The sequence below is a fragment of the Ananas comosus genome, linkage group 7 (assembly GCF_001540865.1).
Source record: "Ananas comosus cultivar F153 linkage group 7, ASM154086v1, whole genome shotgun sequence".
Classification (NCBI taxonomy): Eukaryota; Viridiplantae; Streptophyta; class Magnoliopsida; order Poales; family Bromeliaceae; genus Ananas; species Ananas comosus.
In genome coordinates this window covers 4,082,963-4,108,492 of record NC_033627.1, presented here as the reverse complement: position 1 = coordinate 4,108,492, position 25,530 = coordinate 4,082,963, and the positions used below count along the sequence as shown (strand labels likewise).

The 25,530-nt window shown below is 34.1% G+C and overlaps 2 protein-coding genes across 4 annotated transcripts; one reads left to right on the top strand and one right to left on the bottom strand.

The window, feature by feature from the left end:
* LOC109712672 (RNA-binding protein 28) lies at nt 2,398-13,762 on the bottom strand. 2 transcript variants are annotated; one of them, XM_020236383.1, is made up of 20 exons: nt 13,504-13,762; nt 12,616-12,727; nt 12,431-12,491; nt 12,125-12,161; nt 11,059-11,189; nt 10,857-10,949; nt 10,315-10,402; nt 9,228-9,361; nt 8,395-8,534; nt 7,766-7,816; nt 7,605-7,684; nt 7,465-7,519; nt 7,276-7,387; nt 6,457-6,949; nt 6,111-6,324; nt 5,949-6,019; nt 5,622-5,790; nt 5,418-5,547; nt 3,932-4,344; nt 2,398-3,170 (listed from the first exon to the last, which is right to left on the bottom strand). In XM_020236383.1, exons 2-20 carry the CDS (start codon nt 12,715-12,717, stop codon nt 2,907-2,909), a joined length of 2,838 nt encoding a protein of 945 aa, XP_020091972.1. In that variant the 5' UTR covers nt 12,718-12,727; nt 13,504-13,762; the 3' UTR covers nt 2,398-2,906. The 2 variants fall into 2 exon arrangements, with proteins under 2 accessions (XP_020091972.1, XP_020091974.1); XM_020236385.1 differs by having other exon boundaries at nt 10,315-10,393.
* On the top strand, nt 23,331-25,070 carry LOC109713316 (probable E3 ubiquitin-protein ligase ATL44). Of its 2 annotated transcripts, none has more exons than XM_020237325.1 (2): nt 23,331-24,206; nt 24,790-25,070. In XM_020237325.1, the coding sequence occupies exon 1, from the start codon at nt 23,443-23,445 to the stop codon at nt 24,139-24,141; it is 699 nt and encodes a 232-aa protein (XP_020092914.1). In that variant the 5' UTR covers nt 23,331-23,442; the 3' UTR covers nt 24,142-24,206; nt 24,790-25,070. The 2 variants fall into 2 exon arrangements, with proteins under 2 accessions (XP_020092914.1, XP_020092915.1); XM_020237326.1 differs by having other exon boundaries at nt 24,733-25,070.

The following is a 25,530-nucleotide window of genomic DNA, read 5'->3' as shown; positions in this document are numbered from 1 at the left end:
GGAAAAAAAAAAAAAAAGTGAAGTTCAGAGGTTTATTTCGGATGAAATAATTTTTCTTCTTTTAGTTTTGTATACAAGTGAAAGCTTTTGATTGGATGTTTTTTTTTCCACATGAAATAATTAACTGTTAAAAGCTAATATATTAATACATATTGTCCCCACGAGACATTAAAAGCTAATTAGAATTTGTTGGGTATGCTAAGAGCTTTGAATAAAATCGAAGCTATAATTTAAACATATATATAGAATCTATATATAGAGGATTTTGTGATTGCTTAGTTTATTTATCACTATAATGGAAAACATTAACTTGTAAGCATGTGTTATCTATTTGTATGAGAAAACAAACATGGATTGGTGCATGATGATTCAAGAACTACCATAAATTAAGAAAAATTTAAAATACAAATAAATTCTCTCGTAAATACCTGCTTTTCTTTTCTTTTCTTTTTTGTCTTTAAAAAAAATCTATACTTTACCGTCTTAAAATTTCATATATTTTAGAGGGTTACCGCGTTAATAGATAGTGTGAAATGATCAAATTGTCTTTACTTATTTTATAAAAAAATATAATCTTTTAATATATTTTTGTCACTTTCAAAAGTATTTTCGGAATAAATTATAAAAAATGGATAGGATAGTGATGGAACTTGACAGAGGGAGACAATGCGTCAACTTAAAATTTTGAGAGAATAAAATATAAATTTTTTTTAAAAAAAATAGATATTTACTTGATAACTTTTTATATTTTAGCCATAAGAAAACGCCTACTATAATGGAGACTAATCTCGCTTGTGCACTGCTAACTAATCTCGCTTGTGATTTATGAGAACCTCTTAACTGAGGAATTAACTTTACAAACATATACAAAGAATTGTGAAACCACAGCACAAAGAATGTATTTTCATTTCAAATTAACGATTTGGCTAGCTCTTGAAAATCGGTCGAATGAATTATTAGGATTTATTGGTGTGGAGACTATTATTAGACCTTTTTTAACTAGATCGATCGATTATTAGAATAAATTCCAAGTACTTTTAGCTTATCAAACTTAACTATGACAACTGAATGAAGCTACTATATTTCTGATAATAAAAAAATAGTATTTATTTTCTTTTTTTTAGCCCTTGAATACAGGATTTAGTACTGATAGATGGAATAGTATTGATCCAAAGATTAAAAGGTTAATAGTAAAGACTATTTATTTACTGTCGATAGTATTCTAGGTGAAGACATGATAATTCGGAACATCAGGAAAAAAAAAAAAAAAAAAAAAAACTTAAGTGTGAAGCTCCCCAATAATGTTAAGCTTCCTGATGATGTCCTCCTCGCACACCTATAGCTTTTTGGGATGTTGTTGGGTAAGTATTTGAGAGAGAGAGACTAGCTTAATTGGCACAAAACTTGTGGGCTAGGTATCTTCTTATATTGTAGCACATGCACATTACATATATATGTGTGAGAGAATATATATTCATCTCAAGTATTAATTTTGTGGATAGGCATCACCAATTTTGCTTTTTGAGTCCACATTTCTTGGTTTACACGCGAAATCATGTGGAACCCATTAGTACTTTTTTAGAACAGGTGGTGATATTACTAGATACAGAGAGATATATATTGAATTTGATTATTATTCAATGACGAATTTAATCATTTTTATTGTATTTGATGTATGAATTGAACCGTACAAGAAAAGATCAGGTTTAATTTTTTTCCTTCGTTTGAAATGAATAATGATTACTTCAGTTAGATATATGTGTAGCTTGTGTGGACTACTGTTCTTAACGGATATGAGAACAGCAAAGGGACATAATAAGAGGTGAAATTCTAATACCAACTAATTAAGAATCTTTTTCTTAAAGAAGAGGGTTTGATTAATATAGAGACATGTCATCTCATTATTATGGAAGAAAGATAAAAGAATAAGCCCTACTAAGATGCCTTATGCAGTTTTAAGCGCCAAAGAAAAAGTGGCGTGATTTATCTTCAAAATGGTGGGTTAATGAATGATTGGACATTGGCTCAATCCGTTTTTCCATTTTCTTTTTTAATTGGGTTGATGATTTTGAGTTTCATGTGTCTTAACAGAGCAATTATAACATCTCTTTACCTCACATCACTACTTTTCTATTAAAACAAGTGATATGCCAAGATTTTCATAACAGAAAAGGAAGTAAATAAAAAAGTTAGATACTAGCATCAAAACATATAAGATTTGATGGCCGTCTAAAAACTGTCCATAGTTTAGACAACTTAGTAAACTTTTACCTGTTCTTTTAGCCCAGTTAGGGTGCTCCAATAACAAATCAAAATACACCAAAATGGATCAAAAAGTAAAAACAAAAGAAGAGTCGAAAATCATTGCACTGAGTGTCTTTAGTCCACAGCAGGATATGCATAATAATCGAATAATTTCAAATTTTGAAGGAAAAAATTCCATACAAAAGCTAAATAAATGATCAGTACCCACAAGTATTCAAGCATTACGGTGCACTGTATCTCATAGAAAAACATAATTTATTAATAAGCAAGCGATACATTGAGAAATTCATGATCTATGATAACAAACTCTATTAGCCGAAGAGTTGGTATGTGTGCGATTGAACAAAAGCCTCTTAGTTGCTTTTACAAAAGGAGACGAACAGCCTCATTCGCCGTTATAGGGCAAGTTTAAAACTTCGGTATCGCCGTAAAGAGCTTTCAGCTCGTCAGGTAGGAAAAAGCCAGAGTGGTCACTTATCAAACCCACGAAATGTTTCTCTGCAAACTTGTTAAGATCGCTACGATCTTAACCAGTAACCGAAGAATACCAGCTAAAAGCACCATCCCACAGCTAGATGTCATTAACTGCACATTTGATCAAGCGATTCACAAGAAAGAATCTGAAAAGGCTCCTGCTGCTTTCAAGAAGTTGACTCAAACCACCGCCTGACTTCTTTATGGCCAGAGTTTGCTTCATCTTTGCTTTTATTAGCACCGCGTTGCGAAAACTTGGAGCGGTACTGTTCTATTAGCTTGTCGAGCTTATCCACAACCTCCTCTCCTGATGATACCTTTTTTCTTCTCTTCGTATCTTTGCGTGCCCTCTGAGGCTCTAAACCACCATCAGTTTTAGCTTTTCTCTTGTAAGATTTTGTGGTTGATTCCTTTCGATTCGCTGTATCTTTCTGCAAAAAACCAAAGAAAAACTATATTGTGTAAAATGAAAATTAGAGCTGATAATACATTATGACTAAGTTATTTATTTATTATTTGCCAATACATCCTGCAAATTTCCGGAATAGTTTAACTCCCACCAAATTTGGCCTTTGCGTGTGCCCCTGAAAACTGAATTCATTTGAACTCACGCCGAATTTTTTTTATATATAAGCCTATCAATATTTATAATTATAAAAATAGTCTTCTGAAAAAAATAATTATAAAAATAAATTTATAAATGCGGTGAATCATTCACCGCTTTCATAACTTTACTTAAAACTAAAAGTTATTTTAAATGCGGTGAATCATTTACCACTTTTATTATTTTTTCCTTTCATTCTCTCTCATTCTTTCTTTGTATATCCTTTTTAAAAGCGGTGAATTATTCACCGCTTTCTCTCTCCATAAAAAAATTTGATGAATGCGGTGAACCATTCACCGCTTTTACCACTTACAAACACAATGGAGACTATATTTACAAATAAAATGTAACAGATCTAATTTTAAAATAAAGTTTTTAAAGAAGACTAGGTTACTAAAATCCCCACTCATGCCCATGCAAAAATCCTTTTCTGCATAATACACCAGCAGGGGCACGTGCAGAAATAAATAAGATTTTAGAGGTGATGCATATACTTTAAGGAATACTAATGCACTTTTGCATATTTGTGCGGGCATATGCGCGAAGAGAAAATAATCATAGTCTATGGGAAAAGGTAGTGATTCGTACTTTTTTTGAGGTAATTGACTGTTTTCCTCTAACATTTGCGCTTTCTCGTGCTTTTGGCTTTCCCTCCTCGACATGATCCACCTTAGAAGCTAAATTAGCTTTCTTTCCTCCTCTTGGAATTCTCTTCTGCTTTCTACCTCTTGCATTTTCTCTTGCACCACCTTCTACATCGATAGCTCCAACGGCTCCAGACCCTTCAGTAGGTTCGGATACTTTAAGTGATCTCTCATTTCTTCTCTTTGACTTAAACTTTCTTATACTCTTTTTGCTGCTCTTGTTGTCGTCAGTTTCTACAGCTTCTGGAATGCCACTACTCTCTTCTAAAGAGTCCTGCCTTTTTTTTTGCAGCTGTAACTTCTGGATGTTATCAAGAGCAAACTCCACAATCGGACGGCGTTCCGGCCCAAAAGTTTCTGCAATAAAATCAAATAGCACGGAGAGAAACTTATTTCTATTAGCAATATAAAATTAATCGACGGACAATATAATGCAAGAATCATAAGGGAAATTAATCTGTCCAAGGCCTGGAGAAGAATATTTAGTTTCTTATGTCCCCAAACTTCTTCTCTAAGTGGCAAACAACTATGCATTCCCCAACAACATCTCACTCTTCTACAGAATGAATTAATGGATAAGTTAAATTACTCTGGAAGCTGAGTACCCCCTGAACAAGACTTGCTACCAGCAGAAGCCACAAACCTCCATTATGGCGGCTTACCATGTCATCAAAATCCATCAATTTCTCTAATTGCTGACTCAGCACACACCCATTCGTCAAGCATTTGAATTTAATATGCTGATATTTTATTGTAAAGTTACCTTGCATCAGACCTTACATAGCAGATAATAATACATGATTTCTTACTCACAACACCACCTGTAAGTCAGTACAGCATGGATGATCGTCTGTGTTTCACTTGTATTATGCAGCCAACCAAAAATTCTTACCCAACACATGCTTTTTGAGTTCAATATGCTTATTTTTAATTTGAAGTTGCTTTATTTTGCACTTTAAATAGCACACAATTAGCGCACGTCTAAGGGAACCTGGACCTCCATCTTATGATGGTTAACATGCTCTGCTACTTCGAACTACATCCTTATATTTTCCCCTCGTGTCAAACTGTTAGTTTTATTTTCACAATTTGTTGAATCTAATAATTATCAGTCAACAGTGCAATTATATAAGCCAATCCTTGGAGCACCCAAATTCATCTGACTTGGGCCTAATTTTAAGTCTTTGAAAAATAAACAACTGAGATTCTCTAATAACAGCTAATATATGCATTATTCACTAATTTTGCATGTTTTTCATTGGCTTATCTTCCTCAATATTGAAATGATTAATGCATGTTGAAAGCCATAAAACTAAATTAACAATTTAGGAGGGGGGAGGGGGGGAGGAGAGTCAAGGAAACATATTGCAGCTATCTATACATGGATAGTACAACAAAAATCCAAGAAAGGTGCAGAAGAAAATGATTACCAGGATTGTTGTTCAGAACCCGCAGACAGACAATTGCATGCTCGTGTTCTTTAAAATCAACAAAAGCTACCCCACGTGAATGTTTCTTCACAGAAACTGTTCCCTTCTTTGCGTCCATCAAAAGCTTTACCTGATTAAGGTATTAAAAGAAGTCAGTATACAATAAGCAACATATAAAAATTCAAAAGCCAAAATTGCATATACCTTTTGTATGACAGGGTTTTGTTTGGAGGCACGCAAAAGGACTGCATCTCTGCAAAGTTTCTTCACCTCCTCTGGTGTCATTGTCTTTGGCAGATTATAGATAATAAGTCTAGTTCTTGATACATGGAACTTCGGTGACTGAAGCATTTCCATCTTTTTCCTTGATAACCTATATGAGAAAAGATAATTTCTATTATTACAGTTCGACAATAATATTCCTCCATTTGGAATAATACTAATCGTAGAAAGCCTCAGTATATAACTGTGAACAGTTAATTTATAAAACTGTGAACAGGTAATTTGTGCTAAGTGGTGAAGAATGCTTACGTCTCTCGCTTCATCATGTCAGCCTCTGATACACCTTCAGCAGCAGGTGTTCCAGGAAGTATTTCACCTTCCTAGGTTTGAGTATATTTAAAGGAATCATTTCATCAAAATTATAACACTCTTGAAGCAATGGAATGTGGTGGGAAGCAAAAGATTATTTACCTTGGCTAGGTATAAATTACGTCGATCATGAACCTCATTCTTCGCCTTTTCAAGCACCCTTTTATGAGCTGATTCCTTATCCAGTGCCTTTAAAACTTTTAATGTTCTGCCCTTTATAACAATTCCTACACCAGGTGTAGCATTTGCAGCAGAAACTGCAGCATCTACTGCAGCTGCTGAAGAGAATTTTAGAAAAGCAGTTCCTCTTGGTCTCCTGCATGATCATTTCAAATAAGGAAAGTTGTTCTAAAAACCCAATAAATACATTTCACCTTAGCATTAAATACCAAAGATAAATGATTAAGGCAAGAAACATAAAACTAGATATAGAAAAGGGCACACATACTTGGTGAGTTGATGGAGGACAGGGAAACAAGATTGCACCTCCCCAAATATAGAGAACCTTTGCTTCACCTCCTCAGCACTGACATCAAATGGAAGATTGCTTATGAATACTGTTCTATCTAAATCAGCATCTTCTTTTCCCGTCTCGTTATTGGTAGTTACTGATCTTGTGGCATCTTTTGATTCCAATCCCCCTCCATTTTGCACAGGAACATTTAGGAGTTTGCTGCTTTTGCTTGTACTCGCGTTCTTCACTTCAGTGCTTTTCCCACCCATGCTTGGACTTACACTAACTGATTTCTCTGGTGGTTCAGATGTACTCATGGAGGAGTTAATCAAGTTTTCAAGGACTTTTTTGGCAACCTCAGCCTCACTTCTGAAGTCAATTTCAACAGGATCAGCTCCAACATCAAGATCACTTTCAGAATCATCATCCTTTTCTTCAGTTGATTCTCTTTGCTCATCATTGTCACTGTCATTTCCCATTAAATGTCCTGAAAATAGAAGGAGAGATACTGTTAGTAAAGTTCCAGTAATCAACATCTTCATACTATGGATCTTGTATTTGGTGATTGTTACCAGTTTGACATACTTTACATAGTAAATCATTTACTAATTCCATAAGAGGTAGTGATGCTAAATGATCAATCAGGCAATAGTTTTTTTTTTTTCTAATCAGTTTCTACAATGTACTATAGAAATCAGAGTACATCAACAGAAACGAGGGTTGAAAAGTGGAATAACAAGTAAACCAGAAAGACTAAACTGGCGTTGGAACTAAAACAAGTAGAAATTTATGTTAAGAATCTAACTAAGGTACCATCCTCTGAAGCAGCAGAATTTGTAGCAACTGCATATACTCTCTTTGAAACAGCCCAATCAACAGCAACAGTTCTCTTTGCGATGACTCGTCCATTGATGTCTTTTATGGCCTGCAAAGAATAGGTACGTTCTAATAAAACTTTCCAGAGGAAATTTTCTCACATAAGAAAATGAGTACCAATTCTACCTTTTCTGCGTCCTGCTTGCAGGTTAATGAGACAAAAGCAAAGCCTTTTGATATTCTGATAATTAAAACAAAAAATATCATGACATAAATATAAAGTCGATTTAGGACAAAATTCAACAAGCAGCAGAGCAAGAAGATACCCTTCTGAGTTATGTGGAATTAACACATCCCAGACAAAACCTGCGGAGCTAAATACATCTTTGACCTCTTTTGTTGTGACCTGCCATCAGTTTTGAAGTTACCATAACTGTTCTTTGGAAAGAGTAATAATATAGCTAGATGAATTGCTGCAAAAATGCACCTTGAATGGTAGATTCCTGACAATCACCCTCCACTTCCTAACTTTTGAGCCCTGACTCGATAAATCAAGGATACAGTTAGAAAAATATGTTAGCATAGTGAATAACTAAAGGATCAAATGAAAGCATCTTCAAGCTCAGTCTCTCGCATTCTTTCCTGTATATATTCAAGTTCAACATTTAAAATGTTAAACACTCTTTCTGTATCAGTTAATATTCCTCACTCTGTTCCAGACTTGAATGCTTTCTTCAGACTTTTGAGGGAAGGAAGAGAGGCAGAGAGAAAAGGAGAGAAAGAAAAAAGAAAAGCACCCTTGATGGGGGAGGGGAGAAAAAAGAAAATGATACGAACAAAGCACACTTTCTCTTCTTTTCTCTTCTATACATTTAAACATCACAAGGAAGCCAATTTCCCTTCTTCCCTTTCTCTTCTTTCTCTCCTTTATTTTCTCTTCTCTGCTATTGTATCCTCTTCATCCAAGTAGAGCATAGCAAGGCACGCAGAATTCTGACTAATGCAGTTTCTTTTCATTGCTCATATTGGTCTTGCATTTTTATAAGTTTGTTGTTCTCAGGCAGGGCTAATGCATCTAAATGTTCAAGGCATATTGCATATAAGCAGAATACTTACCTCCCCACCCAATTGGCGAGCCCAAACACGTCCGCCTTTGATCTCTTGCTGATGCAACCTTCTGACAGCTTCTTGTGCTGATTTAACAGTTGCATAAAGTACTGCTGAAGCTTCTAAAGTGCACCCATCTCGTGAAAGCGCTGGAGAAAAAGTTACAACATTTTGTATGGAATATTAAAATAAATATCAAAGCAACTTGAAACACTGCAGCTTCTTAACATTTTGTATGGAATATTAAATAAATATCAAAGCAACTTGAAACACAGCAGCTTCTTAATATGAATCCAATGGATTTATTGAAGAAAACAAACTTTAAAAAAAATGGTTCTAAGAAACTGTATTTTTTTTTTTCAGTAATCAAGACCACCACAAAGTGTCAGACAATTTCATGCTGCTTAAATCAAGAGAGTACTTGGGGAAGCACATCTCCTCCTAGTTTCTACACCATGGAGTAAGCTGCTGCTAATGAACTCTGACAATCCAAACACATGAAGCCTAACAAGATAAACTGTGATTTTTCTGATCCTTTTCAGACTTCGCATGCAATCAGAATTTTGTATGTTAGCTAGAAAAAAAACTAACCACCCATTAAACAGAAGATTATACTTCTGTTTACAAGGTGACTTGGTAAGGCTTAAATCTGGCTCTTATATCAACCCACATTGCTTATAAACAAGTAAAAAGCAACAAATTATATGAACAGCCTAGCATTAATGTCCAATTTTAGCTTATGATACATAACATATTTGATTGCTTCTCTTGAGAGCATCCCTACAGTATCAACTGCTAAGATGAGATCGGTATGTACAAAAAATATACTGGAAACTACTAACCACGGAGCTCTAACTCTTCCTTCGGAAGAGGGTAAGAGATGGAGACTATAGTGCCAACCTCTCCAGCCCGACGAAACACTTCAACTGCCATATCAGAGTTAAGAAGCCCGCCGAATATTACTGTTCTTGCAACCCTTCAAAATCAGTAAAAAAAAAAAAAAAAGGCAACATTAAAAATATGAAAATGATTAATCTTCAAAATATATATTATACACGAAAAAGATTTAGGCAACTGCATCATTTCAGTTATTAAAAAAAAAGATTGGAAGATCGATTATGTAATAGTATACAACAAAACTGGACTTATAAAATGAATCACATTAAAAGGGCATGACATAGGGTAAAAAAGATGTTTACACTAGCCCTGTTAGGGCCATGTGGAAAAGCCTTGATCTTCATATTACTGATACCCTTTAGATTCTTATCAACACAAAAAAGTAGTGTGCCCCATCAGATGAGAAACATGAAAATAGTAAGCAAAACACAGATTGAGCGTCTCCACCATCAGGCAGTTTTTTTTTTAAAAAAAAGGAATAAAGTTCAAAGCATTTCGCTGTGTACCTAAAATTTTTCTTTGCCCATCAGGTTTTCTCAAGGATATCATAAAAAGAAATAAAAGCAAAACAGATTATATGCTTTGATTTGACAGTATGCTAATTCATGCAAATGCAAATCAACATGAAAAAAGAACCGAGTGAGCAGTAGTCATTAGCAGAAATACAGCAAACATACCAAACAGAATGAAACAAATTAAGAGACACCTGGTTTATTTGACTACCAAAATTACGACATTATAATGATAAAAATGTTTTAACTATTCCATACCAAACAATTATTAGGTTTCCCCTATTTCTCCGAGTTGTTCAATATTAATACTCTATAATAAATTTGTAAAAGAAAAATAAGTTATATAATTTCTGGATATTAAGAGGAGAAAAAAAGACGAATAGGCTGCTCAGAAAAGTTACTAAGTCTAACTATAGTGAAAAAGAACGCATTTTCATCCACGGCAGTTCCAAGCCAATCACTTAATTTCTGCAATTCATGGTGCATAACATAGTTAAGCTCTTCACAATAGCCACCATACCTCTGTTTTTCTGAACCTTCCACCTTATCAGTTTGGCTGTTACTTATTGTAGTAGATGTTCCAACGTCCTTAATGGCCCCTGCAGTTTCTTATTTATAAAAGATATAACAGCAGTGTAAGATAACTGAGAATATCTATGTATTAAAAAAAATGAGTAAATTGCATCATGGGTTTCCAACCATTTTACGAGGTTTCAATTTGACACCCAACATTGCAATTGCTATAATAAGTTCCCAAACTTTGCCATCTGTTTGCAATCTCACTCTTTTCGTTAATTTTCTCTATTGAATTAGATGAAAATATGTGCGTAGTAGACATATTAGGTGTCAGAAGGTGGCTTACACAGCAGTTAGATGATTATTAAGTAGATTCCTGTCCAATTTGATGGATGGAATTAACAAAATAATAAGATTGCAATGAAATGCAAAGATTACGAACTAACTACAACACCTAAAAGGATGGGGACCAAACTCAAAGAATGAGTGCCCCTGGTGTAAGTTACTAACGGAAAATGCAGATCAAGAGTAGATGTGCTTTTCAACCTGTTTTCTCTTCCTGAGAAGTCTCCTTATTTTCTCTGGCTCTGGATGATTGATCAACTTTCTCATTTTGCAGAGTAGAGTCCTCGGAATTGACTGTTTAATATGAAATGTAGAATAAACAAACAGAACAAAGTGATATGATCTCACTAAGCAAAATGTAATCAATAAAACTCATAAAAGGAAGCATGGTGAAGATTGTAACCATTTTTTTCCTTCTGCGAGCGCTGCTCACGAGGAAGGCGGTGCATTGCAAGTTTCACTCTGATTTTCCTACCACTAATAGCTGAACCATTTTTAAGTTCAATAGCACGTTCGGCGTCACTTGCAGCAGCACTACGAAAGGGGAAAAAAAGAAAGATAAGTCGCCATTGATTTTATGAGTTGCAATGAGTGATGGTTCATATCAATAGTAATTAGCACTAATAACAATAGAAAAATAGTGCTAACCCTACGAAGCATAGAAGAGCATGGTTGAATCATTGACTTTTACTCAAGAAGCCAATGGCTTCTAGATCCTTGGGAACATACCAAGATAGCTATGCGATCGTGAAGCCAACAAAAGAGGATGACAATCTTTCATAGCATAATAGAAGACCAAATAAAAGAGGACAGTCTTTCATAGCATAATAGAAGATCAAATAAAAGAGGACAGTCTTTCATAGCATCATAGAAGATCAAATAAAAGAGGCCATCACCCAGAAAGGAAGCCCTTAATGATCATTACTTTGTGAACATTCAAAAAGGATTCTGCAACTAGTTTGCTAGCAAAAGCATTCACTGTTGGCAGAGTACTAAGAAGCTATTGTCAAAAATTAAGAAGGATGGTCAGAACAAACATACTGCTCGGGATCGAAGGCATGAAGTAGATCCAGTTAAAACCAAACGCTTACACAAACAAACCAAAGAGCAATAAGAAAGAATCTAACTACCACTAACTTTAAGCTGTCAAATTAAAGCATAGAATGATCAAGTATACAAACAGTCGCCATATTTCATATTTCCCTAGTGCTTTTATATTTACGACAGTAAGAAAAAGTGTGGCTAGTCAAGGAACATTATTGTAAGATCAAAGACTTAAACTTTTGACAAACTTCAAGCCAACAACAGATGTAGCATGCAGAGATAGTACAGGATAAAGGCAAATTGGACCGGACGATTTTCCAATGAATGGCGGTCAAATCGAGCAACTTCGAATTGCACGAGTACTAAATCACAACATAACAATAATATCATGGCTAAAGAGGAATAAAAAAAGAAATCATACTTACAATTGCACGTAGCCAAAACCACGGCTTACATCTGAGCCTGAATTTGCAAATAAAAAATTAGCTGTACTGAATCATTAGACATCAAAATAACTAATAATATGAGTACTCAGTAAAACACTGCGGAGCTTCAAATGAAGGGAACTAAATTGCATATAAATAATAACGCAAATCCCAACATAAAGAAAGAAAAAAAAAATCTTCTCTGTCGCACAATAATTTTATCTAAGTAAAAACGCGACCTTTCCCTCTTTTCCCTAAAATTAAACTACGAAATCACAACAAAACCCTAAACCGTGAGTTACTTACCCTTCTGAGTAACCATGAAGCAGCGCCTCACAGGACCCACCTCACTAAAAACCTCCTCCAACTAAACACACCAACAAAAACAGAAGCAATCAAAAGGAATCAAATCCCCCTCATTACACCATCAAAGTAAAACCCTAATTTGCGAAAATCGTCGAAGAAGAAGACAAATTGGGCAAAGGAAGAACCTGCGACGACTTAAATGAGTAAGGGAGGTTGGAGACGAAGATCGTGGCGGGGCAGTGCTCAGCGCCGCCGCCATTGTTGTCACCTCTTTTCCTCTTCCCCATCGTATAATCCCTATAGGGGAAGGAGACGACGAGAGAAGCGATGTAGTGTTGACTTAGTTAGCTAATTCGGATTCGGCAAAAATTCGGTACCGGTATAATTCGGATAAAATCGGTCTTATAATTTTTAAATTCGTTGAAAAATACGGCTAAAAAACGGATTCGCCAATTATTCAGATACGTGATTTATACGGATATTATACGTTCACCAATTAAAAATTCGGAATCAAAAATTCGGCTATTAAATTAAGTTTAGAGAAAGAGAAGGATTCTAAAAATTTGCCACTTAACATGCATATAATAGCAAATAATACACAAAACTCTCTGGCACTTAACATGCATATAATAGCAAATAATACACAAATTTGCCACTTAACTCTCTGGTTGCTCTACAGTTCAACTCATAATAATACACAAAACTCATCAAAAGATTGTAAATTGCATAATATTAGTCAAGAATTCTCATCTTAGGTTTTAATCAATGCATATGCTTGTGACTTTCAAACCTTACTCACAACCTGCTGGGCATATCAACCTCTTGAGGTCTTAAAACCTTATTTGCTGATTATTCTGTTTTAAGAATATCTATGATATCTTAGAAGATTCATGTATGCTGCAGAGATTAAAGATAAAAAAGAAGTATGAGGTACATTTTGTAGTCGTGGTCTTGTTACTCATCAAAGCCATACAGTCAGTAATTAAGAGAAGATGAAATCATGAAATAAAGGAGAGAGAGAGAGAGAGAGAGAGAGAGAGAGAGAGAGAGAGAGAGAACCACCCGATTCGTACCTGGTTTGTAAAGAACCACCTGATTACTGATCCATCGTTGGAGAGCGGAAGCGGAAGCGGAAGAGGAAGAGGCGACGAGGAGGGTTTCGATTTCTGAAGAGTGAAGAACCCGATCTTCGATGTGGCCCCGCGGGGGCTTCCGATGGCGTTCGGCGAGTCGCCGGAAGGGAAGGGATAGGGGCTGGGGTCGGTGGCAGGGCCGCAGGGGTGAGAAGCTAGGGCAAAAACCTTTTGCGACTCGGCCACGCGTTTTTTTTTGGGGCGAATTGCGAATAATTAGTGAATAATTATTTTTATCCAAAAAATCACTTTTTTTTCTCAAATTTTTTGAAAAAAATACAGATAAAGCTATTTTACTCGCTTGTTCAAAAATTCATGAATAATTCGTAAATTATTCGTGAATTAACCAACTATGGTTCATACAGCTATCTGTTCGATTAGGATTGAAATGGCCCAATCAGATTCGATCCGACATGTATTCGAAACCAAAATTATCACATTTGTTTGATTAGAAGTTTCGTACTCTAACCGAATCTGAATACTCTGTCGAAGTAATATAAGTATGTTCAAATATATTCTTTTTAGGAAAAACTTCTAGAACCCTCTTGTGGTTTCAATTTTTTTCACTTTAGTACCATGTGGTTTAAAATGTATCAAGTTAGTATCCTGTGGTTTCTCACTTTATAACTTTAGTATCCTGTGGTTTAAAATGTATCAAGTTAGTACCCTGTGGTTTTGCACTTTATCACTTTAGTACCATGTGGTTTTAATTTTGTATCAAGTTAGTACCCTGTGGTTTTTTAAACTATAGGGTACTAAAGTGATAAAGTGTGAAAGCACAGGGTACTAAAGTGATAAAGTGCAAAACTACAGGGTACTAACTTGATACACTTTAAACCACAGGGTACTAAAGTGATAAAGTGAGAAACCACAGGGTACTAACTTGATACACTTTAAACCACAAGATACTAAAATGAAAAAGTGTGAAACCACAGGAGTTTTTTTTTGAAGTTTTCCCTTCTTTCTACTTATATTAGTTATATTTTTTATTTAGTTTAGATCCATTAATTAGTTCTGATTAATTTTAATAGTTAAGATCAATTAGTTTTGATTAATTTTAATAGTTAAGACAAGGAATGAAAATATTATTGTTGCAAATGTGTCTTTCCATTTTTTTTTTTTTTGAGAAGGGTAGTATGTGCCATCCACTTCGTTCATTTTTTTAAAAAGTAAAAAAATTTAGAACTCGAAACCTCAGTTGCTAATCATAAAGCATTTTACCGCTTGTGCAAGAAACAAATCATGTTCCTCCAAATAATTAGTTTTTTCTTTCTTTATATGCTCTGCCCCTTTATTATCTGGAGCTCTCTCTTTTTCTCTCAAAACCTTTATTTTATCGTGCACTAACTTATTTGGTTCAATTCTCTTCACGGTTAAACAAACTTTATTACTAGATTTTAACAGTGAAAACAAATAGGAACATATAAGGTGTAAAGCCAATAGTTTTTAAAGATTATTAGTAGTAAAAATTAGCGGATAAAAATTAACAGATAAAAATCAAATAAACTGTAGAAATATAAAATTATAAAAATATCGTTCTTTACTAGTATAATTGATTCACATAATTTAACATGGTATGTCAGACTCCTAGTATAATTGATTTTCTCTCATTTAATTCAATCCTACGTCATTGACTTGTTATGTTTTTGGAGAAATAATTTCCTCCTATTTCATTTAAATTCACGTTGTAGAGCTACTAATTTTTTTTTATAGAATTATTTTTTTCTTATTTAATTCAAGTTCACATTATATATCCCTCTATTCTGTCCTTTAGATCAAGAAACCTACAAACATCTTATAAGGAACTTTAGCTTTCAAACATCTTATAACAAACTTTAGACTTTTATAGAAATTGAACTTTGCATTGAAGTGAACTTCAGGTTGAAGCGGAGTACAGGTGAAAATTATTTTTCCCTCGTTGATTGTTTCATAATTATAGAAGTAAAGTTTATTCAGCTTTGCTATTTGTTTGGCTAGAAGCGAATAACATAAAACTTATTTTATATATAAATAATAAAGTATAATATAAGTATATTTTTATATAATTAAAAATTAATCTAAAACTGCTAAATTGTTTTTTTATACATAAATTATAACAATACAATAATAAAATTATAAAGTAAAAATATTAATATTTAAATAATCAATTTTCATCACATTTTAAATGTATAAACTAAAATGAAGAAAATACTAAAACTTAAAGAATCAATTTTTATCATATTTAAATATGCAAACTAAATAAAAAATAATTAGTACCATAAGTAAATATATTCAAATATAATTGGCATTATCCATTATATTATTTTATTATTTTTTCACTTTTTTTTACCATAATTGATTTGATGCAAGTTGGGCCGAAGACAATTAGGCTGTTTCAAGTAACTCGAGTTTCGACCATATCTTTCTATATATATATATATATATATATATATATNCAATTATTTTAATTTATTTTAAATTAATAAAAATTTGTAAATCATATTTTTTTAAAAAAATTTAGAATAAAATATTTGTAAATTTATATATTATATTTTATTAGAAAATATCTACGATATCAAATTTAAATTTTAGTATAAAATAGATGGATAGATTTGAAATCAAAAATTAAAAATTAAATTTAATTCACGATTTAAACACAAATTTAAATTTTATTATAAAATAGATAGATAGAAATACTATTTTTTAACAGATTGATATTCTGGCAAAAATTTAGATAAGTATGAATTTATTTCTATTTTAGAGATAAAGAGAAATTAAAAGTTTGTTTCATTACTTTATTTATTTTACGTAAGGAAAGAGGAATCAATTTTTTTTTTCCGCCAAAAAATGGGTCTGTCGACAGACCGAAATTTAAAATACGTGCTTTTATATATATACTAGTTATAGTGTACGTGCAATGCACGTAACATTTAATTAAATTAAATTTATATTAGTATTTTAAATTTAAGTAATTATTGGTGGTATAAATTTATTTATCAGTTAGTTTTTTTCTAACATTAATTTTTTTTAATGTGTATCCAAATTTTAAAAATTTGAAGTAATTCTAAATTTTAAATTAATAAATTCAGATTTAAATTTATGAATAAAACTTAAATTTTGAAATTAATTTTGAATCCTTAATTTCAATATAAATAATTATTAAAGACATTAATTTATTTATCATCCCATCTATTTTTCAAAATTGATATATTTTCAAATTAATTAATTATTTTCAATTTGAAATACTGTTTATATCAATTGTGAGTTATATTTATCTACAACTTTAAAATTTAAAATTGTAAATTTATATGTTATATTTTATTGAAAAAATATCTCATATTTCAAATATTAATAGGTAAAATTGAGATAATTTTTGTATATTCATCTTTTAAAAAATATGATTAAATATTATATATGCGGAAGGTATTATGTGATTGGATATTATATAGGTGGCGGATATTTTGTGTGAGAAATAAAATATTTAGAAATGCGAATATTATTTGTTATAAAATATGATATTATGTGGGCGGCGGTTATTAGAAGATATGACATGCATATAAAAAGTAAAATTTGATACGTACTATTTGAGGGCAATTTAGGTAAAAAAAGTGACAGATACTTAATTCTTTCCAGTCATTGATTAGATCTATGACTAAGAATTAATATATTTTATGATAATTTAAAAATAAATAAAATTGTACGACTGTGATTTATTATTAAAGTTTTGAATGAATGATATTATTAGTATATGATTGGAATTATATTAAAGGGACCGGTATCTTGGGAAAGAGGAAAAATTCAAACTCACGCTTTTATAAATAGTATAGATATAGATTTATATAATATATATATATATATATATATATATATATATATATATATATATATTAAATTTAAATATTATATAATATAATATATATAGTATACTAGTAAAAATATACGTCGCAAATGCACATAATAATTATTAGAAAAATTTATAATTTTTTTAAATTATTTTTTAATTTTAGGCCATATTTTATATGATTGCCAAATATGTATCTAAAAAATTTAAAATAATAAATCACGCTATTAAGAAAGATATGCTTTAAATGATAAATAATTAACAATAATCTCTAATGCAAAAATTACTTTTGAAATTAAATAGAAAAATAAAATCTGTTAGGAAATAAATTTTTGAAATTAAATAGAAAAATAAAATCCGTTATCTTAAAAAGAAAATATATTTTGAAATTAAATAGATAATATCTAAAATAGAAAAATATCTTTTATAGGATTTTTACACCCGTAATTTGTTATAGAAAACTTACTTTTAAAATTAAATAGAAAAATTTATATTTTAGAATTTTCACATCAGTAATCTGTTATAGAGAACTTACGTATTTATTGTTGTTTCTATTTCTATTTTTATTTTTATATTTAAAATTTTTCGTGGAAAGAGGAAAATGGGCGCTAATTTTTTCGCCGAAAAATGGGTCTGTCGACAGACCCAAATTTGAATATACATGCTTTATATATATATATATATATATATATATATATATAAAATTAAATATTGGAGAGATTAATGCTTATCTCTAATTGGATTATAGAATAATTAAATATTCACAATATCTTGTAAGATAAGATTTTAATTAGATTTGATCTAATTGCATAAGTATAAATATTTAGTTATAAAATTTTATTTGAGAAGAAAATTTAGTTAGATAAAATTTTGCTAAATAGATTTCTATACATAGATATACTAGTGTAGTAACCCACGCGATGCGGCGAATAAATAATAGAAGAAAAAATAAAAAATATTGAAGAGGATGAAGAAAGGAGTTTGGAAAATAAAAATTCAAGTGTGTTTTATTTTTTGGGTAGGTAAATGTATAAATTGAACTAGCCAATATAACCATTGAAGATTGATAACCGCCGAGAATCATCATTTAAAGAAAAAAATCTACAAAGGTCGTATGAAGATGGAGATGATAATGTTGCGATCATGATGACGATGGCGATAAAAATCTCATAGAAGTTTGCAAGATTTTGCACCCTTTTGAATATGAAATGGTCAAAACTGCCACATCAATTATGAAATCAAAACTAATTGCATGTTAGGAATTATTTGAAAAAGAGGAAAAATTCAGTATCGTATAAATTAAAAGCACATTGATTATATGTCATTGAATAGAGAGGAGGGGAGGGGAAAAGCCCTAAGTAAAGATTAATTCAAAAAAAAGGTTAGTGAGGGTGGACGAAACTTACCACGTGGCAAAATCATTGATAATTCATATAGATTAATAGATAGATATTAGAAAGAGATAATAGAGAGAGGTATATACATACGTATTCATGTGATTTAAAAAAATTCAAAGAGACTTACGGCACCATACGGACGGAAAGTACCTTAATTAACACCTTAATTAATTTGGTTCATGTATATGCATATAACATCAAACTCTCTCCAACTTCTCTTTGGCAATGTGGATAAACATAGAGACTGCAACTATAACAAAATTTTAAGATGAAAATTGATTGGGTAAATATCAATTCCATATGGATAAAATATAGAGACCGCTATTATAACAGAACTTCAGAACGATGATCGAAACATATTATATTATAAATCAAGATATCTTAATTGTTCGATGATAAAATCTCTAATAATAAAGAATTTTGCTTAACACGAGAATTTTTGTATAGTAACACAAATTAACATAAAGAATTTTCGAAAAATTTTAAAACTTGAAAGTATCTTCCTGTGTGTTTTTTTCTCTTTTGTGCCTGCATTTTCTAACAAAACTAAAGTTACATTACTTTTAATAGAAAGTGAAAATTTTTCTAGATTTAAGTTTCCAAACTTAAGACATATGCATGGGCCGAAGTTAATTTGAACTTATAAAAATAAAAGAGATCCACAGATATGTAACCTATAACATGTATTATATACGTGAAGCTATCTCCTCAAACTTCAAAAAAGATGCAACCAAATTAATCTGTATGGATCAGATGTGGAAACTAATTAAAAGAGTACAAAACATAGAGAGAACATAAATACTCACTCAGAACCCGAAAGAATGGAGATCGAAAACAGTAATTAATTAAGATGTTTCTTCCTAATCCTAATGGCCATTAACGGGGCAAGATTAAACGGCAGAAAGGGCAGGTGCGGTTGATGCGCAGCCACCGCACGATGCACTCGTCATGGAAAAAATGGCAGCAAGGTAAGCGAGTAATGGCCGACTGAGCAGGGATCTCTGCAAGGCAGATCGGGCACGTCTCCTCCTCCTCCGATGCTCCTGAAGGGATCAGCCGACAGCGCTCCAATGCCTGGACCGTCGACGCGGAGGCGGGCTCAGGTGGCCTCGACAGCAGGCGCGAGATCATCGGGCGGGCGGAGAAGACGCCGATCGCCACGATCGTCGGAAGCTGTCTGCACCGCGCATAGCGACCGTCGCACAGCATCTGGCAAGCGAGGCGGCCGAAATCAGCCGCGATGGCTTCCCGCGTGGACGACGGCACTACGTGCCCCGTGCACGTATCCAGTATGGAAGTCATGATTTCCGACGCCTCTCCGAAAGCCCTGTCGTAGCGGAAATCTTCACGCTCGGGACACAGGTGCGCGCACTGGAACCGCAGAATCCGTTCGAAAGGAGGGTCTACGTAGACGCTGCGTCTTACGCCGTGTTCGTCGACATCGTGTATGATGTTGCGAATGTGTAACATGATGCCGAAGGACAAAGAAGACCACGAGGGAATTGCCGGCTCTTCGAGGCGAGCAGCTGCCTGATCATCTGCACGTACTTTGTAGGCGTAGCGCTCCGGCATGCTTTTCCCTTGGTTTTGTAGAAATTACTTTAGATACATCAACTCGGTGCATGGCCACCAACCTTTATCTATTTATAGCAAAATTAATTAATACTCCAGACCAAATCCTAGTGAACTTGGATTATTTACTCGTCGTTCATAATCCTATCCTACTAGAATTACTGCGAATTCTACTCGTACTCTAATTTCACGAATTCAATCAAGCATATGATATCTCTTTTTTAATTTTTTCTTATTTTTTTAAGATGCAGTTTATAAGACAAATTATATAACTGTTTTACCTATCAAAGCAGAAAAAATCATACTAAACTTGGCAGTTTTAGCCGAGACATACAGAACTAGCGACTTTAGATAAATCCTATTTTATCTTTTCTATCTCTAAGATTACACCAATCTGTATAATCCTTCGTCTCAAGATAGTACCAATCTCTCTAGATTTTTTTTTTCCTTCAAAAGTTGGGATTGGCCTCAAAATTTACCTATTGATCAGAAATATATTACTAAATTTAAAAAAATTACAGCCTCAACACTAGCATAGAAAAAATGGTAACTAAAATTCATACACGAAAAACAAAAATATCAGACAAATATATGCTAAAGATATGTTTTTCTTTTTCTATTTGTTTGGTCCATATGCGATGTGATAGGATCTCAAAAAAATTCGCTTCAATGATTCCAATTTAAGTTGGACATTAAACTTGGAGTTTAATTAGGATTGGATTAGGTTGACTTGTTGACCGGCTAATGCATGTACACATGCATGTACGGATGTCTAAGGGGTGCCCGTATTTAAAAAAATTAATTAGCGCCGATCCTCGGCTAATTAATTTCCGGGGGCCGGGGGCCGTACGAAGGCAGAAGAGGGAGACCAATTAGTTACCATCAGAAATCAAGGTTACTAGTGAAGTTACCCACGCATTGCGGCGGAATTATACTATAAAATATAAAATATAAATAAAATAAAAATTTTAAATTTTTTGATTTGATATGGGACTTAAATAAACGCAAATATAAAATATAAAATAGATATAGATATAGTTATAATAAAATTTATAATTTTGGTAAATAAATCACACGTAATAATAATAAAATAAGGAATAAATTTTTTTTACCCCACACACATCTTTATTGCACTATCGACGTGGAAGAGGCAAATTTCGATCATTATATCGCCTTCGCCGCTAGTGTCGAGCTCCTCTTTAGTCACGACCATATCAATCCCGTATCCACATCCTCTGCTTCTTCTTTCTCACTGACTCCAAATCCATCACCGTTTTCTTCTGCAGCGCTCTGTCGCAATCCTCGAAACCCTAATTTCAATCCACACACAACAAAAAATTTAAAAAAGTTATAAAACATGAGCCCTTTTTGTACGCTAAGAAAAAAAGAAAAAAAACAATATGAAAAAAAAGATACGAAGAAATGGAAATGAAATCATGTAAACATATTAATTGAGAGATGGGGGGGGGGGAGAAAAAAAAACAATATGAAAAAAAAATGGAGAAATGGAGATGAAACCATGTAAACATATTAATTGAGAGATAGGGGTTAGGAAGATGAAGCATTGGGTGGGGGGTTAAAAAGATGAAGTATTGGATAGAAATGATATTATGTAAACACATTAATTGAGAGGTGGGAGTTTAGGAAGATGAAACATTGGATGAAAAAGTTAGATGAGAGAAGAGAAAAAGTGAAGGAGAATTCGCCACGTGGCAAAAAATTAGGAGAAATAATGTATAGGTATTTAGGAGAAATAATGTATAGGTATAGATAAATAAATTGGCCAAGTTTTACCCAAATATATATAAAAAATTATTTATTAATTTTAATAAAATCTCAGAAAAAGTCGATGTGAATCAATAAATTCGAGAAGAAGTAGAGGAGAAGGCGAATGCACCTTGCTCTTCTTAGGGTGTTTGATGCTCCATACCATTGCTCGCAAGGGCGATGGAGTTTTTCTTTTTCTTTTTTTTTTTTTCTTTTTTTATCTGTTTATCTTTTTCTGCTTGTGGAATCGTTAATAGAATTAGCAGTACTAGAGATAGAAAAAGTAAAATAGGATTTATCTAAAGTTGTTGGTTCTGCACGTCTCGACTAAAACTGATATTTTTTGCTTTGGTAGATAAAACAGCTTTATAATTTGTATTATAAAAAATTTAAAAAAATAAAAAAATAAATTAAAAATAAAATATCATATGCTTGACTGAATTCGTGAAATTAGAGTACGAGTAAAATTAGCAGTAATTAAGGGTGGAACTAGGCCCGGGCCTAAACAAGGTCCGGCCCGATGGGCCATGTTTGGGCCTGGCATTGGGTATTAATTGGGTTCGGGCCGGGCTTTAAAATTTAGGCCCGAAAAAATTTTGGGCCTATTTGGGCATGTCCAAGCCCGGCCCGAGCCCGACCCAAAAACCCGATATATTAATTATCAAAATAAAATATTTAATTATATATATATTATTTATCTATTAAAAGAAATAAATAATATAGTATTTCATATATAATATATATTATATATATGAAGATATATTATATATTAACAAAATATTTAGTTCTATATTAGGATATATTTGATATTAGATGTGATCAAACTAAAACTAGGTATTTTATTTTAATTTTATACAAATAAAAGTATTTATGTATTATATGATAAATATATAAAATGGGCCTCCACAAAGCCCGATAGATATTGGGCATTGGGTTTGAGCTTGGGCCGAGTCTTATTTTCAAAAAAAAAAGAAAAAGCCCGACCCAAAGCCCAATATTTTTATTTGGGCCGGGCTTTGGTATAGTATTACCTGACCCAAACCCGGCCCAGTTCCACCCCTAGCAGTAATTCTAGTAGGATAAGATTATGAATGACCAGTAAATAATCCCAATTTCACTAGGATTAGGTTTGGAGTATTTGGCTATAAATAAATAAGGGTCGGTGGCGTAGTACGTACGTTACTCATTAGAGAATTAGTCATTCTCTTCCCTTCTCTCCTCTTCTTTCTCCCTTCCCTTCACATTCTTCTTTCTCCTCCCAGGCGCGGCCCACCGAGTTGGTACATCTAAAGGATTTCTACAAAACCAAGGGAAAAGCAAAGCATGCCGGAGCTCTACGCCTACAGAGTACTTGCAGATGATAACGCAGCTGCTCGCTTCGAAGAGCCGGCAATTCCCTCGTGGTCTTCTTTGTCCTTCGGCATCATATTACACATTCGCAACATCATACACGATGTCGACGAACACGGCGTAAGACGCAGTGTCTACGTAGACCCTCCTTTCGAACGGATTCTGCAGTTTCAATGCGTGCACCTGTGTCCCGGGCGTGAAGATTTCTGCTACGATAGAGCTTTCGGAGAGGCGTCGGAAATCATGACTTCCATGCTGGATGCGTGCACGGGGCACGTAGTGCCGCCGTCCACGCGGGAAGCCATCGCGGCTGATTTCGGCCGCCTCGCTTGTCAGATGCTGTGCGACGGTCGCTATGCGCGGTGCAGGCGGCTTCCAACGATCGTGGAGATCACCGTCTTCTCTGCCCGTCCGATGATCTCGCGCCTGTGGTCAACGCCACCTGAGCCTGCCTCGGCGTGGACGCTCAAGGCGTTGGAGCACTGTCGGCTGATCCCTTCAGGAGCATCGGAGGAGGAGGAGGAGACATGCCCGATCTGCCTTGCAGAGATCCCTGCTCAGTCGCCCATTACTCGCATGCCTTGCTCCCATTTTTTCCACGAGGAGTGCATCGTTCGGTGGCTGCGCATCAACCGCATCTGCCCTCTCTGCCGCTCCGTCTTGCCCCGTTAATGGCCATTAGGAAGAAGCATCTTAATTAATTATTGTTTTCTCCATTCTATTCTTTCGGGTTCTGTGTGAGTATTTATTCTCTCCATTTTTTTGTACTTTTGCATCAACTCTTTTAGTTAGTTTCCACATCTGCTTCATAAAGATTAATTAATTTGGTTGTGTGCATCTTTTTTGAAGTTTGAGGAGATAGCTTCAAGTATATAATACATGTTCTAGGTTACATATCTGTGTGCTATTGCTCTTTTACTGTTTATAGTTCTAATTTACTTTGGTCAATGCATGTGATTTTAGTTTCGTTAGAAAATACTGCCACAAAAAAGAAAAAAAAAAACTTTCACGTTTTCAAAAGTCAATACATATCATATATAAAAATCGAAAGTTAAGAAATTGATCCAGTACCGACAAATCATTCTTGTGTTACTATACAAAAATGTAATCTAAACAAAATTCTTTTTTGTTTAGAGATCATATTATCGAACAATTAAAATCTCTTAATTCACAGTATTACATGGTTCTGTTAGAACCACGGCCTCTATGTTTATCCACAAGAAATCGATATTTATCCGATCAATTTTCATCTCGAAAACACAGGCGATAGAGAGCAAGAAATCGATATTTATCCGATCAATTTTCATCTCGAAAACACAGGCGATAGAGAGCAAGGTAAGCAAGTAATGGCCGACTGAGCAGGGATCTCCGCAAGGCAGATCGGGCACGTCTCCTCCTCCTCCGAAGCTCCTGAAGGGATCAGCCGACAGCGCTCCAATGCCTGGACCATCGACGCAGAGGCGGGCTCAGGCGGCCTCGACAGCAGGCGCGAGATCATCGGTCGGGCAGAGAAGACGCCGATCGCCATGATCGTCGGAAGCTGTCTGCACCGCGCATAGCGACCGTCGCACAGCATCTGACAAGCGAGGCGGCCGAAATCACCCGCGATGGCTTCCCGCGTGGAAGACGGCACTACGTGCCCCGTGCACGCATCCAGCATGGAAGTCATGATTTCCGACGCCTCTCCGAAAGCTCTATCGTAGCAGAAATCTTCACGCCCGGGACACAGGTGCACGCATTGAAACTGCAGAATCCGTTCGAAAGGAGGGTCTACGTAGACACTGCGTCTTACGCCGTGTTCGTCGACATCGTGTATGATGTTGCGAATGTGTAATATGATGCCGAAGGACAAAGAAGACCACGAGGGAATTGCCGGCTGTTCGAGACGAGCAGCTGCCTTGTCATCTGCAAGTACTTTGTAGGCGTAGCGCTCCGGCATGCTTTTCCCTTGGTTTTGTAGAAATTACTTTAGACATATATACCAACTTGGTGGCCGCCGACCTTTATCTATTTATAGCAAAATACTCCAGACCAAATCCTAGTGAACTTGGATTATTTACT